Here is a 20,414-nt window from a genome sequence, read left to right as displayed (position 1 = left end):
CAGCAGCACAAGCAAGTGCCTAGCAAGCACAAGGTCCTCAGTTCGATTCCTAGTTTTAAAAAAATGTACAAAAAAATCTTTACTTCAATTATCACACCTAAGGCAGTTTTCATACAGGCAACAGCACGTTCCACATACAAGTACTGCTTACACTGGCAGCACATCGCTGCTTCTGTCCTTTCTTGAGATCACAGCTGGTGTCCTTTTGCTTTCCTAGTGTCACAGCAGGTCTTTGTGATGCTGCACCTGCCTGCTTATCTGTCACCTCACCAGTGTGGTCTACAATTTTTTTGTGTACTTCCCTGAGTAGAAACATTCTGGTTTTCCTCTGCAGTAAGTTATGAGTTCCAGTCTCAATCCTCTAAAAATATTTCTCCATGGTATTTCACACTTACTATTTTCTTTGTAACTATTAAACTATATATGCCACACATTTAGAATCAAGTAAAACACAACCAGAGGCCAATGGTTTGTGTTTTCAGTGACATCATAGTTGTTGCATAACTCATCAACAACATCTATTCTGCATTTGGTTTTGTTGTAAAAAGTTTCCATCTCCATTTTGTGGAGGTTTCTGTAACAATATTTCCATCATGGTGCAATGTTGACAGCAGTACCAGTTTTTCTTTGCTATATCTGAGATGAAGGCAAACCTTTCCGAAAACACACGATTCTGTTTTGAAATTGCAACATTTCATTTGGGATTGCTGCTTTGTTCCTGCACACAGTTCCTACACTGATCAACTAGTGCTCTATTAGCAAATGTAATATCAACTGGAAACTGGTAAACCAACTGTCAAATGTCACTTTCTGATTAGTTCAGGAGCTGGAAGAATGAGTCTGTTCCCAAAATCATTTGGCTTATTATTGTGATGAATAAGAACCTGATGGCTGAGTTCCAGGATAAATTTCTATACTGAAAGCATAAGTCCTCACATCCATAAGTACATAATTCTTATGCCATATTTTGACCAACTGCTTTTCTATAAGTCTTTTACATTCCTGCCATTACAATGGGAAATTCCTAGTAAGTACAGCAAAACTATGAATGCTTTCAGTTCAGCTAGTAAGATATCATAATAAATATATTTTTCAATATGGCTACTGGTGCATACAGAATGTTTTACTTGTGTTTTAGCTTTTGTATATTTCATAGCATCTTGTAGCATTTCATCTGTTACAATTTCCAATACTGAATGGCAGTGGTGGCATTTTGTCCAATACATTTCACCCCTGCCAAGACCCGCTCTATATTTTCAGACCTAGTTCTTTCTTTTTCATCTTTTTTGAGACAGGGTCTCCTTGTGCAGTTCTCTGGCCTTGAGCTCACTTTGTAGCCCTAGACTGGTCTCAAACTCACAATGATCCTCCTGCCTCAGCCTCCTGAGTGCTGGGATTACAGGCATGAGCCACCACGCCCAGCTCAGACCTAGTTCTAATATTGGGTCATTCTACTTGGTTGCATGATCACTTTGCAACATTTCTTCTAGTCAAATATGCACTGACATCTTTGTCATCTAAATTAAGGAGGTCTGCATTCCCTGTGTCTGTACAGTTGATTCTTGCTCCATTTCACTGTCACAAGAACTTTGGCTCACATGGCCAACATCAAACTCATAGTCATCATTATAATACACTCATATAACTCTTCTGTTACAAAAGCATGTACTGTACCATAATGGATCATCTTCGTCATCTATACATGAGTAATCTGATGATTCATTTTTAAACTCCTCCAAAACTTGCAAATCTGGTTTTTCATGTACCATTGTACTGAACTGGGCTACTTCTAACAGAAAAATCAAAAGAAAATTTCTTTTAAAACAAATTCTAGAGAGGTAAGAGTATATTACATCCTCTGTGGTGCTCAGGTAAACATATGCCAAACCTGTTAGGGCACAATGTTGGTGAAAATCTTGGTTTGACACTTTTGCACACCTGCACACACCTTGCCTTTCATTATACCTAGTGTGTAAACACAGATTGCTTCCTATATTCCTCAGGAAGAGTTACTGAGAGGCACTGCTGGCTACTACTAACTACATTGAAGTAAAAATTTACAGTAGAAAAGGAAAGGAGGTGTCTGTGGAACCCAGTGTTATGCTCAACCATCTATCAATCAGTGGATTTGGATCTAATGAGTTAAACACACTAAGAAGTACATCTACGAAACATGAGGATCTTCAGTTTTAAGATTCCTAAAGAACATCCAAAAAGGGCATCTGAGATAAATACACACTTCTTAGACAAAGAAATACAAACAGCAAATAAATATATGCAAAAATGTTCAATGTCACTAGTCATTCAAACACGCAAATTAAAACAAAACTGCGCTTCTACCACACCCCAGAAAAAATGGCTACTATCAAGAAATCAAGCAGTAACAGACGCTAGAGGGGCTGCAGGGAAAAACAAACTGTTCTCCACCATGGTGGGAATGTAGACTGGTACAACCACTGTGGAAATCAGTGTGGAGATTCCTCAAAAAACTAGGGGTAGGGTCAGGGGTTTAGCTCAGTGGCACAAGTGCCTGCCTGGCAAGTGTGAGGTCATGAGTTCAATCTCCGCTACAAAAAAAAAAAAAAAACCTAGGACTAGAGTTTCCATTTAACCCAGCTATTGTCCTTTTAGGTATCATTCCAAAAGAATTAAAAACATCATACCGCAGCAATATATGTGCACCCATGTTTACAGCAGCACAAACTGTAATAGCTAGATCCTGGAAACAACCCAAGTGCCCATCAACTGAAGAATGGATAAAAAAAAAAAGTATGGTTTTTGTTTATTTGTTTTGGGTTTTGTTTTGTTTTTATTTTTTGTTTTTTGTTTTTGTTTTTTTTTTTTTTTTGTCTTTTTGAGAAAGGGCCTCTCTGTGCAGTTCAGGCTGGCCTTGAGCTCACTTTGTAGCCTAGGCTGGTCTCAAACTCACCAACAATCCTCCTGCCTCAGCCTCCCGAGTGCTGGGATTACAGGCGTGAGCCACCATGCCCAGCAAGTATGGTATTTTTATACAATGGAGCACTACTCAGCCATAAAGAAAGATAAACTGGAAACTTTTATAGGTAAAGGATGCAACTTGAGACCATACTCGTAAGGTAAAACAATCAGATTCACACATGAACTTAAAAAAAAAGATTCTTAAGGGGAAAGAGAACATATCCTAATTATTTCTGAAGCCCCACTCTTTTCCCTCAGCTGCCAGGATCTAACAATTTCCTGCATTATGTAATAACGCTATGCATTTATAAGATGACTAAACAATATTTGGAATGTGGAAAAGGTTCACATACTACATCCTGGGCTTGGAAATGTCACAAACAAGGATAATTAACAGTGTTTATACAGGATCTTCCTGTTTATGTACATTGTCAGTCAGTTCTCACATTAATCCAATGAGACATCATTCCTTTCTCCCAGGAACACAGAGGACAAGAAACTACACTATCATCTCCCCAAGGTCATTTCACTGGCAGTAAGCCAAAAAACCTGAAGCAGAAGTCTCCTCACTCCTGTCTGCTATTCTCCTCATGACGGCCTCCAGTGAATCTGTATATGGATAGATTACACACACATACACAATTTCCATGAAATATTTTCCATTTTCCATGAAATATTCAGCACCAACATGCTGGGAAATACAATGGTGAACAAACTCGCGAAATTTACAGTCCAGAAAGAGAAAAACTTTAGTAATTACAAGTATGCAAAGACAATAGAGGATCTATTTTGAGGGTCCAGTAAGGGTCCTCGAACACTCTCAAAAACAGAGGTAGTTTTACATTACATCTCAAAGATTTTTCTTCTTTACTTTATTTCAGATCATTTAAATCAATACTCAGGCAGCAAGCCACTGACCACTGTGTAAACCTTCCGAAATGAGAAGGTGCTTTTAGATTACCTCAGGACCTAATGAAAATGCATTTTAACCCAAGAGTTAAGACCTGAACATATGGCTCCTAGGTGACAACGTCTACATTTTAAGGGCCTACAGCAGACTTCTCAAGGGTTATAGTTACACAGAAGCAGGAATTCCCTTCATCCAGGAGGTTCTTTCTACTGATACATGGCCAAGAGGAGCTTTTTTCTGGTATAGTAAACAGCAACAGACCAGCCTGCCTCCCTGCTAAGCAACAGTGAGCTAACTGGCGCACAGCTTAGAGTCAAACATCTCAGTTCTCTTACCCCCCCCCCCCCGCCTTAGCAAATGGGAACCAGAAATCTGAGCATCTCTTGGGAGGCTGACCATAGCAAATAAAGGGGATTTCCTTCTACCATCTCTTTGAAGGCAAATATTTTTATTACTGTTTCTGCTTTATTCTGATTAATGGTACTGCTCTATTCAATATTCTGTTTTGTTAAGTTCTATAATGTTCTGTGTTGCATTTTATTTTGATATATGTGATTGAAGAACAACTATTGTAAAGATAATGAAATATACTGTGATATCTATTACTGTTATCCCAGTAACCAGCTGTGAAGTGCTGTACCAATTTCACTACACGGTCTCAGTTGACTTTATTCTGTCTTGTTCTGTTGTATTTTGCTACTTTCAAAATTTAAAAAAGACTATATGGTAAACAAAAAAAAAAAAACCAGCAATAGCGCGAGACCGTGAGTTCGATCCCCGGTACAAAAAAAAAAGTAAACAGCAACAGAATTTTTTTTCTAAATATTAAATGACACATAATTCTCCAAATAAAACACTGAGAAAAGGCCAGGAACAGTAGTACATACCTGTAATCTCACCTATTTAGGAGGCTGAAGCAAGAGGAATCCAAATTCAAGGCCAGCCTATATAATTCATTAAGACCTTGACTCAGCAGAAAACCTAAAAAGGAGCTGGATGCAATGGTGCATGTCTATAATCCCAGTACTCTGGCAAGCTGCAGCACAAAGATTCCAGCCCTGTCTAGGCGACTTGGTGATTTAGAAAGATCCTGTTTCAAAGTATAGATGGGTGTGGCACGCACACCTGGAACCCTAGCACTCAGGAGGCTGAGGCAGGGAAATTACTCTAAATTCGAGGGTAGCCTGAGCTACATATCTGAGTTAAAAATCAACCTGCACTACATAGTGAGACTCTGTCTAGAAAAAAACCAAAACAAAACCCAAAGTAAAAAATAAAGATAAATAAAAGAAGGGTGCTCATTGCAAACAAAGGCCCTTGGTTCAATTCCCAGTACCCAAAAACACTGAAAGGGCTGCAGATACAACTTTAGGATAGAGCCCCCAAGTTAAATTCCAAGTTATATATACACATATACAAACACTCATGTCCTGAAAAAGTTAGCTGGGCACAGTGGTGCACATTTGAGGCTGAGGCAGGATTCCTGGAGCTCAGGAGTTTAGGCCAACCTGGGAAACAACAGTGGGAAGGAAAGAGACTCCAGGGGCCACCAGACAAGGCTGACAGAGCTCAACAGCCTTGACTGATAGGGCCCCTTCAAAGTCCTGAACAACAGGTCATCGACACAGACAACAGTGTTGTTTTAAGGTTGATACAGAAGGATACCTGCAAGATGAAGACAAGCCTATGTTACCTCATGAGTTCAAGACCGGCCTGTACTTGGTATCAAAAACTAAGAGAAAACGTAAAAGACAGACAGACAGACAGGCACACAGACTCAGGCAGAAAGATGAAGTGAGAAGACTGTTAAAAGAATCAAAAAATACAATAAAGGAGAAAAAAGGCTAGAATAAACTCCACACTATTGGCCCAAAGATGGTGGGCAAGCTAAGAATTCACCTAACACAAGCATTGACAGCTCTAAAACCTGGATGTAAATGTGTGTGATATTTATTTTCTCCCACCGTTGTCATGGCTTGGGTGCAGAATGTCCAAGGCATCGTATGCTCATCAGCAAGGCTAGGGGAAGAGGACCCAATGGAGGGATGGTACTGGGCATGAGCTGGAAGGGCAGGCTCCCTCCAGGCTCCGCCCTTCCTTTCAGCTGCCTGGCTGCCAAGGTGTGGGCACCTCCCAGGCCCCTCCCCCATGCAGCTCTGCCTGAAGTGGACAACTGGACTGTAACTGTGCCCAAATAAAGCTCTAGGCCTTTAAGTTACAGATGTTGGACATTTCATCCCAAGGACCAAGAAAGCATCTAGGAACAGTGTCCAATGAGACAGTCTGGAGATAACAGCATGTCTGTAATGATAAGCATACCAATCATCAAGATTTTGATGGGTATTTGTTTTGTTTAGATACTAAGAAATGAACTAAGCCAGGCATGGTGGTGCAGGCCTGTCATCCCAGCACTTGAGAGGCTGAGGTAAGAGGATCATCATGAATTTGAGACCAGATTGGACTGCAAAGTGAGTGCAAGGCCAGCCTGAAGTGCATAGTGAGACTTTGTCTCAAAAAAAAAAGGAAAGAAAGAAAAGAAAAAAGAACTGAACCAAGAGCCTTCTCACTGAGCTGGAGCTTTGAGCCAAGGCTGCACCCAGTTGCTAAGTTGCCCACTCTGGGATGGCACTAGCCCATCCAAAGTGCTAGGATTATAGGTGTCCACCACCTCACTCCCTTTAGACTTTGGTTTCTAAATACCATTCTCCACTGAATGAAACCAAGGACCTCAGCCCCAGGGTTGAGGTAAAAAAAAAAAGTAAGATCAATCTGGAATATCTTGTGACTGGAAAAAAGATGTACCCAGAAAAAGACGGCAAAAGTCAAGATGACATACAAATGGGTATGAACAGGGTTCCTACCAGCCAACCCAGGGGCAGTGTAAACACCAAAATAAATACCAGCTGCAGCTTCTAGTCCTTTGAATAACATAGGAACCCCTGTGTCCACAATGTTTTAATCCATTTGGACCACAATACCTCCTGCTGGGTAACTATCAGAAAACTGTCTAGCAGTATACCAGCAACATGCAGCAAAAAGGTAAATAGGCTGTTACAGATAGCTTCAATCTAGCTCCAAAATTCTACAGCTTTTGACACAAACTGGAAAAGGGACCATTCACATACAATTTCATGCCCCAACACTCTGCCTGACTTCTCCCATTTCCCCTTGCCCTCTTAGAGAACTTTTTCTGATTCACCTTTCACTAAGTATCACCCATTCCTGTAATAAAAGAACATTGTATCATTTAAATTGCTCCCTTACACTGCAGACTCCCGTGTTGATCATGACTCTGACACAGGCTACCCTCTCTGGAGTCCTGACATCTCGCACAACACCTGACACACAGCAGGTGCTGAGACTATGTTCAGATATCTGAGCCCACAGAGTTAATGACATTCCCATGAAGTTTATCCATCTTTGAGTCTCACTGATGATACAGAGGCCAACGCCCAGCACAACCAAAGCTTTGTCTCAGTCATATCCACATAAACAGTGAAAATGTATCCTGAGCACCTGCGCAAAAGCTACACAAGGATGTCAGATGATCTGGGCACCTGTGAGGATTATTCAAAGCTATGATGACTCTCTACTGAAAAATTCCCCTGCCCTGCTCAGCTCTGTCCCAGGACACTTATAATTGTCTCCCACACACAACACATACTGCTCTTTAGTAAAGCTCCACTGTGGCTGTGTTGTCATAAATGATACCCAGTATATGCTACAGTGAAAGCTTTTTTTAATCAATAGTTATTTCCTTCTATCTTCTGAAGAGTCATGACTTATCACCTTGCTACCCTATCTCTCCCTACCCCATTTCCTCTGCTCTTATCCACTTAGAGCAGCCCTCCCCACACACTTCCAAGAGCTAAAAGAAAACATGTTCATAAGTCCTAAACGTTCTTTCTCTGCTTTCTATTAGTTCAGAATAATATTCAGAAAACTATACCAAAAAAAAAAAAAAAAAAGAGGAGGTGGTCGAGGAAGAAGAGGAGGAGGAGACCAGATAAGATAACCAATACTTGCTCTTTTGCTTTAATAGTGATTATTTCTATGTGGTCTTCACTTTGGTTTCTAAACTACTCCTAGACAAAGACCAAAACTGAAAGTGTTGAATTAATTTGGGGCGGGGGGGGGGGGTTGTCACACACAAGAGCTTAATATTTTGACAATGTATTAATTGTTACATGTGGCCTGGCTGAAAAAATCATGCCTCCAAACCCTCTACGGTGCTACTTACATTAGCAGCTAATATCCTTCAGAAGACATGAACTAATCTGCCACCCTTCTGAAAAAAAATAGGACATGACTGTATTTGCATTCAGAAAACAGCACTAGAACCTTCTTCATTCTGTAGCTCCAGCCAAATAAGGCTCTTGCCTACTTCTACCAACTTAGCGTCCCCGGGGACACGCGCCCATCAGCAGTCGTCACAGACATCACCCACACTGCTATTTCAAAGACAGCTTTTAAGTTCTCGAGACTAAAACATAAGCAATGTAAGATTACACTCAAGATGAGAAGCCTCAAGCTGAGATGCCTGGATATGTAGATGAGAATTATAATACACAAAGGACTTCAGTCATCCAGTAATCTCCAGTAGGACTATTTCATTTTGACCAACTCAGAATCAACTTTTAGGATGAACCTGAGAACAGCTCAAACACGTCAAGCAGCAGGTCGACACAAGATGAACCCCTGTCATGCATCCTGGAAACACAGTCTGCCCGGCGGTCCGTCTCCTGTCAAAGCTGAGTACTGCTCAAACACCCTAAGAAGAATCAATACTCTGGCCAAGAGACGAGTTACGTTCTAAGGCTTCGGAGACCAGTGTAATGACTAAACACCACGGGAGGTGGGAAGAGACCAGAACAGAGAGAGTCTGCAGCGCTGGCCTCCGCCTGCGTCATGGAGGGTCTGCGGCAGACTCCGGCCCCGGGTCTGTCGGGCTGCCCGGGCTCAGGCGCGCCCCCACCTCCGCCAGGCCCGGCCTTCCGCCCTTCTGTGAGGGCTCCGAGGCGGAGATGGGAAACGACCGCGGCCTCGCGGGCCCACGCGGGGCGCCCGGCCCGAGACCAGCCCGCCGGCGGGGAGGGGGCCCCGGTCCCCGGTCGGCGCCGCGGCTCCGTGCCCGCGGCCCGGGCGGCGGGCGAGGCCGGCTCGGCGGACGCAGGGCGGACGGTAGCGGAGGCCGGGCCCCGGGCCCGAGGCGCCCGAACAAAGCCGGCGCGACCCGGCTACTTACAACAAGAAGCTCATGTCGCCGGGGACGGGCTGAGCTCGAGGGTGGGCCGGGGCGGCAGGGCCTGGCGGCGGGCGCGGCGAGCGAGAGCAGAGCAGGCAGCGGAGCGGAGCGGCAGAGCGCCGGCGAGCGACGCGCCGCCTCCCGAGCTCCGGCCTCTAAGGGGACCCAAGGGCAGCGCGCCCAGGGGGCGGGGCGGCCGGCCTCGGGCCCCGCCCCGCTCGAACTCTCGCGAGAGCTGCGGCAGCCCGGGCTGGACCCGAACCCCGGAGTGGCTTGTCTTTCTGCGCCACGAGGGTCGGTGGCGCTCGGGGCAGAAATCCAGAGGTACAGGCTAGCAGGAGCTCGGGAGGCTGTGGAGCTGCTCTCCCCGCTGGCGTTGAAGCCAGAGGCGGTTCTCAGGCTGGAGCGGTGTGGGTGTGGCTCTGCGGAGGCCCGAAAGGGGACCGAGAAGCCGGTGTGTCCTAGTAGGCTCTGTCCTGGTTGAGTCCAAGCGGGCGGGGCTGGAAAGCAGAGGACGCGCGCCCTGCCTCGTCGTGGGGGTCGTGACGATCTCGCGGCCCCTGAGCCTTCGGGAAGCCGGAAAGGGTCACATGAGCGCACAGCTCCAGGCTCTGCCCGGGAAAGGCTCGCGAAGCAACGTGCTGCGCCCGTCTGTTCCCTGCAGCCCTGCCCGGGGGGTGAGGACCCTGTACTCCGAGGACGCCACCGCTGCAGGGAGAAGGACCGTGTACACTAAGGATTTCACCGCTGCAGGGAAGAGGATGGTGTACACCGAGGATAACTCTGCTGCAAGAAGAAAAGAGGAGGCCACCACTGCAGGAAGGAGGACCCTGTACACCGAGGGTGCCCCTGCAACAGAGAAGAGGACCAAGTACTACTGGAGGAGACCACCGCTGCGGGGAGGAGGACCATGTACACCGGGGAGGCCACCACTGGAGAGAGGAGGACCTTGTACACCAAAGAGACCACCGCTGCAGGGAGGAGGACCCTATACACCGAGGAGACCAGCGTGCTTACCTGGCCCGCAGGTCCACATAGTTTTTGCAAACCCAACCAAGCCAATCAGTTCTAGGCTTTATCTACCTGTGACCTGTCTTCCAAGGGGCAGATGTTATTGAAGGCGGTGCAAATAAATACATTAGATTGCACTTACACAGTTATTTTGATAACATTATGTAAAATTTTTCACAGAAAGTAATAGAATCGTGTGCTACCTTAGTTACAGTAGAGGTCATTAGTATAATTTGAGACTGACACTCTGGAAAGATACCAGGAAAAGGGAAGAGAGGACCTAGTATAATGAAGTAATAGATTTATGTTGTAAAAGTCCTGTGCTCCGGCTCTGGATGTGGTCTTCTAAAAGTGAGGGAGTGACCAGGTTAGGAAGAGTAAGTGTGTAATATATCAGAGACTAGTTTAGACTTCTTGAAAATCACAGTTTTCAGCTAGACATGGTGGCACATACCTGTAATCCCAGCACTTGGAAGCTGAGGCAGGAGAGGCTACATAGTAATACCATGACTTTAGAAAATTGAAATAAATAGATAAAATGAGTATTTTGGATTACCACATGATCCATAAGATATTGTCCTACTGTTAGGTCTTTAAACAAAACTGGTGCACAGTTCCCAACTGCTCCATGATGAGGCATAATTCACATGCATCTATCACACTGCATCAGGAGAAACACTGAGGCAGGACAGACTACAAACCTCCCTGTTAAGTAAGCTCTTTATCACACCTCTAGATAATGAAATTCACATGTATTGATTCTAAAAATAAGTATCATGTTAACAGTACAGAATTCTAGTAGTGTAGGGAACCCTGGAGGCTGGAAATTGATTACATTCATGGGGCTAAATTATGGTTAGCCCTAACAACACAGCCCAAAGCAAGCTCCATAAACAAGCTTTCTAGCTCCAAGAAGGCAAGGGTCCAGGTCTGCCAGGCAAACAAGTTGCTAGGCAGCAGGGTTGAAATTGACATCATCCTTCTGAGTATGTAAATAAACCTGCTATAGTGGTTGAGCAGTTTCTTTTCTCCCAGCAAGAGAGTAAGGGCTCCACCTGACCCCAGCTTTACTCTGTTTTCCCATCTTCTCGTGGTCCTTCACCCCAAGAACCTCAAGAGTTTTGGGTTGCAGCATAGTAGGTTAGGCTTTTTTTTTCTTATTCTTCATCCTTTTGAGACAGGGTCTCACTGTGTAATTCAGGCTGGCCGTGAGCTCATTTTGTAGTCTCAAACTCACAGCAATCCTTCTGCCCCAGTCTCCTGAGTGCTAAGATTACAGGCATGCGATCCCATATTAAGCTTTAAATCAAGCAGTCACTATCATATAAAATTATTCAGTACACTGACAATATGGAAATTTTGATGAGATTATATACAAATAAAAATTTCAGTATTTTTGCAGTACAGGGATTGAACTCACTAAAATTTCAGTTTTAAAAAGTTACTCTTGGCTAAGCATGGCGATGCATGCTTGTAATCCCAGCACTTGTGAGGCTGAGTCAGGAGGATTGCCACAAATTCAAGGCCAGCCTGGATTACATAGCAAGACCCAGTTTCAAAAAAAAAAAAAAAAATCTGTGATCAAAATATAGTCCTTGTTCGAGAAACAATATTATTAAAATTTGTTTTCTGTTCCCCAAGTTTTCAAAACTTGACATTTTTGTTTGTTTTTGTCTTTTTGAGACAGCATTTTGCTGGCCTTGAGCTCACCTTGTAGCCCAGGCTGGTTTTGAATTTGCAAAATCCTCCTTCCTCAGCCTCCCGAAGCTGGAATTATAGGCATGCTCTACCACACCCAGTCAAAAATTTGAAATTTGACATGAACAGAATAGAACATATGTTCTCAATCTTCTATTCATTTAAGTTAGTTTTTTGTTCAACATATATTTACATAAATATGAAAAAAATTATAAATGTAGTGCAAAGCTATGAAATAAGCACAATATTGTGATACAGAGTAATGGTGAAAACAGCCTAATTTCAGAGCAGATTAGGTTAAGAATGGCCTCTCTATACCAGGCATGGTATCACATGTCTATAATCCCAGAACTCTGGGAAGAGTGTAGGAGGATTGCCGTAAGCTTGAAGCAAGCCTAGGCTCCATAGTGAGACCCTGTCTCAAAAAAAACAAAAACAAACCAGACCTCTCCAAGGAGTTAATATTTTTCCTAAAACTCAAAAGAAGCAGCTAGTCATACAAAGAGGTAGGGGAAGAACATTTGCTGTTAAAGAGAGTAACAGTGAAAATTCTCTAAAATGAGAAAGAGCTTCTTGTGTTCTTGAGGCTTGACATGAAAAAAGAAGGCAGGCTTGGACTTCCAGGCTGACCCAAGTCATTTAGAATTTATCGAAGAGCTACTGAGAAGTCAGCAGATGCATCAGATAATAAAATTAAGCAATCTGAATAACATCGTTTTGAGACAGGCTCTTGCTATGTAGTTCAGGCACTCACCATGGCACCTAAGTTGGCCTTGAACTCTAGGCAATCCTTCTGTCTCAGCCTTGATCGCTAGCATCACAGATGTGCTCCACCATGCCCAGCTAACAAGTGTGTAACGTGGAAGTGAAACCAGAGCGCTTAGAATTGATTGTCAGAAGTAGAGACAGAAAGGAGTCAAGGATGGAAATTTTTGGTTTTCATAGCTGTAGACGGTGCTGCAGTTATAAGGAATATATGAGCCATGAATTGAGTAAAATCAAAAGTTGTATCTTGGGCATGTGCACTTAAGGATGTCTTTAGTAATTTTTTTTTTGTTTGGTACTGGGGATTGAACTCAGGACCTTGCACTTGCCAGGCAGATGCTTACACCACTGAACTAAATCCCCAGCTGTCTTTAGTAATTAAAGGTGAAGTTTCGTCTACTCTGTGAAGCCTTGGAAAGACCTAAACAGAAGTATAAATGCAGGAGTCCTCAGCAAGCAAATGGTATTCAAAACCATCAGAACAGCTTTTTGTTTTTTGTTGTTTAGACAGGGTCTGGCTATATAGGTCAGGCTGGCCTTAAACTCAGTATGTAACCCAGCTGGCCTTGGACTTGCAGAGATTCTCCTACCTCAGCCTCCCAAGTGCAGAGATTACAGTCAGGTACCACCGTATCTGCTAAAAGGGCTTTTAGAAAGAAATTTATATCCCAAACAGATGAGCATAGGGTAGGCTTTAGACTTCTATGTTTCTTCTTTTTTTTTTTCTTTTTTTCTATGTTTCTTCTTTAATTCTCCTCCAGAATAAAACCAGAATCTGATCAAACCACTATATATGATTTATCAATTTACAGGGGAAATGGAATAAAGGAATGTGCAGTATATACTTGTAATCCTAGCCTTTTGGAAGGCTGAGGCGGGGGGATCACAGGTTCAAGGTCAGACCAGGCAATATGGCAAAATCCTGTTGAAAATAAAAAATAAAGCCTGGCGATATAGCTCAGTACAAAGGTCCTGTACCTAGAAGAAGAAAAATGGAAAAGAAAGAAAATGAAAAACAGTGTTAGCAAATACTGTGTCCGTCAGTGGTCCATGGTTGTGACAAAATATCTGAAAATTAATTTAAAAGAGGAAAGGTAGCTGCACACAGTAGCACACACCTATAATCCAAGCATTTGGGAGACTGAGGCAGGAGTATGGCTGCCAGCTCAAGGTCAGCCTGGGCTACATGATGAGTTCAAGGCCAGCCTGCACTACATAGCCAGACCCTGTTTTAACACCACCCACCTCCTCCAAAAAAGAGAAGTTTCTTTGGCACGTGGTTTTGGAGGTTTCAGTCCATTGTTACTTCACACCATTGTCTTTGGGCTGATGGTTAGTCAGAGCATCGTGATGTCCAAGACAGAATTAGAGCTCACCTCCTGACAGCTGAGAATGGAAAACAGAGACAAGAAAGTGCCAGGGTCCCTGAGTCCCTTCCAAGGACTCCCCTCCTTAACTTGGCTTCCTCCCTGCCCCCCCATCAGAGAAAGCAAACCTTTAGAGCCAGCACCCAAACTGACCCAGAGCCTACTTATTTACCACAAGGTGCCCCACTACCAGTAAGCCTGAATGCTAAGGTTAAATTTAGTTTAGAAAAACGACTCATCCATGAACATCTTTTGTCTTAAAATAAAAAATACGCGTGCCACAGGTTCACCACTGCTCTAAGGCTCGGCCACCTCCAGATAGCACTAAACTATCTACAAACCAAGCCAGGCCCCTATCAGAATTTAGAGATTGGAAGGCGTGTAACAGGAAGTCACCTGAGGGCTGTGTGTGGCCTCAAGTGCACCCTGATACAAATGAGCAGCCTGGGAAACAGCAGCAGATGCATGCGCTGTCGATGACACACTGAAAATACGAACACTGCTTATTTTTTAAAATCCTGAGCTTAGGAATATGCACTGTAATATTTACAGGTAGGATAATATGCCTAGAATTCGCCTCAATAATATGAGTAGGGAAAGAGGATAGATGACCCACAATTGGCTGTGGACTGATCACAACTGAAGCCAAGTACTGAGCACATAGGCAGCACGGCAGTGCTGACCCCCTTTATCTGGTCTAATATCCCACAGCAAAAAGAAAATCAGGCTCTAGGTTTGAGAAAAAAAACACCCAAAGGTTCTGTTAGTAGTTGGAGGTTTAAAAATTGCTAGAAATTAAAGATAATTCTTAGAAGCTAAAGGGAACTTTCCTGGCCCACACATTAGCCAGCATTTTTCTGCCTACTTGTAAAGATCCTCTTGCTTATAAAATGAAAAGTAAATGCCAGTAATGTTAGAGGAAAGAAACGTAAGTTCAAATCCTGGGACTAAGCTGGCCTCAGAAAATCCTTGCGCAGCTGTTCTCTCCCGAGTCAGAAGCCTGGTTGGGCTCCAGCAGAGCGGACACCTGAACAAGCAAACTGGGAAAGGTGTAGGTGGCAGCAGACGCTCGCTCGGGAGCCTGATGAAGTGCTCTGTCCTGCAGTGCTCTTCACAGCACAGTATTTAGATTAGTGCAGTAATTATTCCACCTAATTAGCTCACTGTGTGAGACTTTTTCTGACCACAATTGACAATATTTCTATAGGTCAGTCACTGTAAGACTCCGTATGTTTTATTTCTACATCAGTTATTGCTTACACTGCTCAATTAGATTGATATTAAGTGTTTTCCCAATTTTATAGACAAGGAAAGGAATGTTGGGAGTTTATGTACTTGAGTGTGCAACACCGACAGTAAATATAATCTGAATTTAGAAACTTAATTTCCCATCTTTCTCTCCATTCCAGATGAACTGAATTTGAATGAACACATTCTAAGTAATGTTTGACATGCTATACAATCTCACTTCAGATGGCTAGCAATGCACCCTAGGTTCTTAAACTTTGATGAAGCCTCCTATTACCAAAACTCATAAAACCTCAAAATAGAAACATTCTTATTTACAGTAACTCTTTATTTAAAATAGAATAAGGAACATTTCATTGACCACGAATCTTTTTTTTTTTTTTTTTTTTTTTTTTTTTTTTTTTTTTTGGTCTTTTTGAGACAGTATCTCGATATGCAGTTCAGGCTGGCCTTGAGCTCACTTTGTAGATCAAGCTGGTCTCGAATTTATGATGATCCTCCTGCCTCAGTGTCCTGAGTGCTGGGATTATAGGAGTGTGCCACCACGCCTGACTCATTGACCACAAATCTAACCTAGTACCTCTTCTTCAAGCTATTTATTGTTTGAAGATGGAATTCATGCCACAAAAAAGCTAGATTTGGAAGAATAAGACACAAATCATTCCATTCAACAAACATTTACTGAGCTCACACTATGAGTTTCTATGAGGAAAAAAAAAGGTTAAGGATATGTGTGGCATAAGCTCTGCCTCATGAATCCTGTGGGTCATTGAGAAATACATAAAAACAAGATTTAAAATTATGGGCCAGAGATTTAACTCAGTGGCATAAGTGCCCGCCTGGCAAGCTCGAGATCACAAGTTCAATCCTGGGTACCAAAACAATTTAAAATTTAAAATCATGTAAATTATGTAAATATCATATAGGAAAGACATATATATAATATATATATCCCAGAGACTCTGCCTATTTCGGTAGTGGGAGAATTCGATGGTATTTATTCAAAAGCAAATTGTTCGTACTTACTCTTTGCTAAACTCTTGTTGCATTTATAAACTGTGTAACTTAATAAAATTTTTGATCTTTACTCTTCTTTGCCAATTCGCTGTCAGTGTTGAAACATCACAATATAAAAATTGACACTTGTTTTCTAGAAACTGGTTTAAAATCTTTTAGCAAGTGCTATGTTCAATATAATTCTAAAGATCTCAATCCATAAGATGTAAATTATAAAACACTTCTTGCACAGATTTTGTCCTTGCTCAATAAATACTGAGTTGTCTTTTCTGATCTGTCAGCTTAGCATTGCCCTTCATGGTTTTCTTCACTAACATGAAACCTCATGGCTACTTTTCACTAAGCTGCAGGTGGAGGAGGGGGGAGGGCACATTTCAAGCTATTCAAAGTGGCTTCTCCCAATCCAAGGACATGTCCGAGTCAGACAGTCTGAGGTTAGCTGCTCCACCCAGCACACCGGCTCAGGGCTTTCTGCTGGTCGCTTCAGCCCCTGTGCGTTCCCCAAGTGTGTTTGCTTGCAACGCGCACTGTGCACAGGACCATGGTAACTAAGCAGCTTGAAAGCAGTGTATGGAGACCAAACAAATAAGTCTCTCCTAGCATCTCATGAATGCCTAGCAACCCTGTGGGGGCTGGGAGAGTTGCTGCTGAGTGTATCAGACAGAGGACTTCTAACCTTGCCCAAGTTTCCCAGAAAGCAGGCTGCCTCTGTGCTGTGAAAGACTAAGACAAGCTGTTTCAAGGAGCCTATGTTTTTAGCCCACCCAGCCTCCCAAGGTCCTTTGGCTTGAAGGACCATATATAGGCATAAAGAGGATCTCTACAGGGTGCAATTGAAAAATATCCCAGGAATCAGCAGCTGTTGCCTTCACCCACACAAATGCACAGTTGCCTTAATTCAGCAGAACCTGTTCTCCAGGGCTGCAGCCCTTGGGTGATACCCTAGGCACCTCTCCCGCTCCATAACAGGCAAGATGGGTGAGGATGTTTCTGCAGATAATGACGTGTGGAAGTCAGGTCTTTGTATGTGTGCTTTTGAACTCTTGCTTAGAAGACCACTGGCATACAAGGGCCCCAGGCCATCCCTCCTCCTGGCCATTTGTTCTCTCTTGCCCAGGGCCATTACACACCCTTCTTGGCATTTCTTTCCTGTTGTTCTTAGTTGTCATGGTCACCGGCATAGCAACCTGAGCAGGTCACAATGCACCACAATAGGAGACCTGAGACACTGCTTCTTACAATGCATGTAATTCCTGTCCTCCACCAACAATAATCTGGTCCTGAAAGTGAAACGATTTGTTTCACTTGAGAAGAAATATTCCAGCCCTCCCAATATCACTAATCTTGAGGTATCTGTGCAAAAAAAGCAACCAGAAAGTACTCATTGGGCAAAAAAACAAGGTAATCAATTCCAAGTGTTTCCAAAGCCCTCGACGTGCTGTACTGTGTTTTCACAATAATCATTTCATATAAGTTCAAAATAGATTTAACAGTAGAAAACCTTAATGGGCAGGAATGTTCTCTGTCTAAAATATAAGTACAAACTCCATATAATGAATATGATCATTATGTAAAATGTGTAAAATGTACCAATTTTTAAAAGTATTGTATTTTGGTCAGAAAAAAATCTCTACCTTGATTTCCACAGCAGTTGCACCAGTCTACACTCCCACCCACAATGGAAAGGTGTTTCTTTCCCCCTACAGCCACACTAGCATTTGTTACAGGTTGATTTCTTACAGTATTCATTCTTTCTGGAAAGAAATGGAATCTCAGAATTCCTTTAACTTGCATCTCTAAAATGACGAGTGATACTGAACATTTTTTCATATATATACATATATATATGTATGTGTGTGTGTACCAGGGATCGAACTTACGACCTTGTTCTTGCCTGGGCAGGCACTTATACCCCAGCCCCATTTTTTCATATATTTATTTACTTCATCAGAGAAATGAGGTGCCCTATTTGAATTGGGTCTTTAAATTTGGGGCATTTGATTTTCTTGAGTTTTTGTCTGAGGAATAGCTGGCAAAAATGTTTTCCCATTCTGTGGATGGTCTTTTCACTCTGTTGGTGGTTTCTCTTGCTGTACAAAAAGCTTTTTAATAAGATGAGTCCATGTTGATTCTTTGTGATAGTTTCTGTGTAATCAGGGTTTTTGGTTTTTTTTTTGTCTTTTTCCTTTTTATCGGTACGGGGGATTGAACTCACGACTGCCTGCTTACAAGGCAGGCACTTATACCGCTGAGCTAAATCCCCAGCCCCCTGTAATCAGGGTTTTGATCACAAAGTTTTTACCTACACATGGGTCGTCAAGAGTTCTACCTGTTTTATCTTCCAGCAGATTTAATGTTTCTGTTGTAATATTTAGATTTTTGATCTTTTTTTATTTTAGTTTAGTGAATGCTGAAAGATACGGGTCTAGTTTTAATCTGTAGCATGTGGAAAGCTAGTTTTTCCACCATCATTTATTAAAGAGGTTGTCTGTCTTCCAGTGAAGGTGTTTGAGTCCTTTGTCAAAAATAAGGTGGCTGAGTATGTTTGGAGTTGTTTCTACATCTTCTAATCTGTTCCATCGGTCTTTGGGTCTGGTTTTGTTCTGCTCTGTTTTGTTGTTTGTTTGTTTGCCAGTACCAGGCTGTTTTTATCACAGTAGCTTTGCAGTGTAATTTTAAATGAGAGATTGTGCTGCCCCTGTCTTCTTTGTTGCCTAGAATTGCTTTTGCTATTCTAGGTCTCTTCTGATTCCAAATGCATTTTAGAACTGTTTTTGTCTAATTCTGTGACATATGCTATTGGTATTTTGATTGGGATTGAGTTAAAAATACATACAAAATATACAAAAATTATGGAAGTATGGCCGTTGTCACCATATTGGTTCTTCCTATTCAAAAGCAAGGGATATCTTTCCATTTTCAATATCTTTTTTTCCTTCACTAGATTGATTGATAGATCTTTCATTTTTTTGGATGCTGTTGTGAAAGACATTGTTTCCCTCATTTCTCTCTCACTGAGTTTGTTGTATGTGTAAAGAAAGCTATTGATTTCTAAGTGTTAACTTTGTATCCAGCTATACTACTGAACTTGGTTATTAAATTTAGAAGTCTTTTGGTAAAGTTTTTGGGGTCTTCTATGTAGATTACCACGGCATCTACATATATTGATAATTTAACTTCTTCCTTTCCTTTCCTTAATTATTTTGTTTCTCCTTTCTAATTGCTCTGATTAATGTTTCCAGAACTATATTAAACAGAAGTAGTGACTGAGCATCCTTATTTGTTCCTAATTTTAGAGTGAAAGTTTCCAGTTTAGAACATTTAGTATGATATGCTGGCTATTGGTTTGTCATAGATGGCTTTTATCAAATTGGGATAAAGACTTTCCATTCCAATTTTCTGTAGGGTTTCTATCATAAATGGATGTTAGACTTTGTCAAATATTTTTTCTGCATTATTGAAATGATCATACAGTTTCTGTCCTTGGCTCTGTTAATATGGTGCATGACATTTATTGATTGTATATGTTGAATCATTCCTGCATCCCTGAGACGAATGCTACTTGGTCATAGTCTATACTGTTTTAATGATTAGCTGCATAGTTTGATGGTATATTATTGAGGACTTTTGCACATTTGTTCATTAAGGAAATTGGTCCACAGTTCTGTTTTTTGGTTGGCTCTTCCTCTTATTTTGTATCAGGGTGATACTTGCTTCCAAGAATGAATTTGAGAGTAATGCTTGCCTTCAATTTCATTAAAGAGTTTGAGGAGTAGTGACACTAGGTCTTCTCTAAATTTCTTATATACTTCATCAGTGAATCTCTAAGTGTCTTGGCTTTTCTTTGTTGGTAGGTTTTTAATTACATTTTGTTTACTGATGCTGCTTTATTTAGAATTTCTATATCTTTTTGATTCAGCTTTGGTAATTCATATGTATCTAGGAATCTGACCATTTCTTCTATGTTTTCCATCTTATGTGAGTAGGGGTTCTTGAAGTAGGTATTGATGATCTTTCAGATTTCTGCAGATTTGCTGTGATTTTACCCTTTTCATTCCTAATTGCATGGATTTGAATTTTTTCTTCCTTTTTTTTGATAAGGTTGGTTAAGGGCTTGTCAACTTTATTGATCTTTTAAAGAACCCACTCTTTGATTCACTGATTCTTTGTATTTTTTTCTTACTCCCATTGCATAGTTTCTGCTCTGATCTTCACA

At 42.0% G+C, this 20,414-nt stretch overlaps 1 protein-coding gene across 1 annotated transcript in view; it reads right to left on the bottom strand.

The window, feature by feature from the left end:
- Window positions 1–9,258, bottom strand: part of Mob1b (MOB kinase activator 1B) — a 71,227-nt gene extending 61,969 nt beyond the window's left edge. Inside the window, exon 1 of the mRNA XM_063240559.1 lies at window positions 9,093–9,258. Coding sequence (XP_063096629.1) covers window positions 9,093–9,106 — 14 coding nt within the window. The 5' untranslated portion in view covers window positions 9,107–9,258. The remainder of the gene's footprint in view (window positions 1–9,092) is intronic.
- Between the last annotated feature and the right edge of the window lie 11,156 nt (window positions 9,259–20,414).

The sequence above is a fragment of the Cavia porcellus genome, unplaced genomic scaffold (assembly GCF_034190915.1).
Source record: "Cavia porcellus strain 051 isolate PalLab524CR breed Dunkin Hartley unplaced genomic scaffold, mCavPor4.1 scaffold_30, whole genome shotgun sequence".
NCBI lineage: Eukaryota > Metazoa > Chordata > Mammalia > Rodentia > Caviidae > Cavia > Cavia porcellus.
The sequence above is the reverse complement of the archived record's forward strand: the minus strand, read 5'-3'. Positions and strand labels throughout refer to the sequence as shown.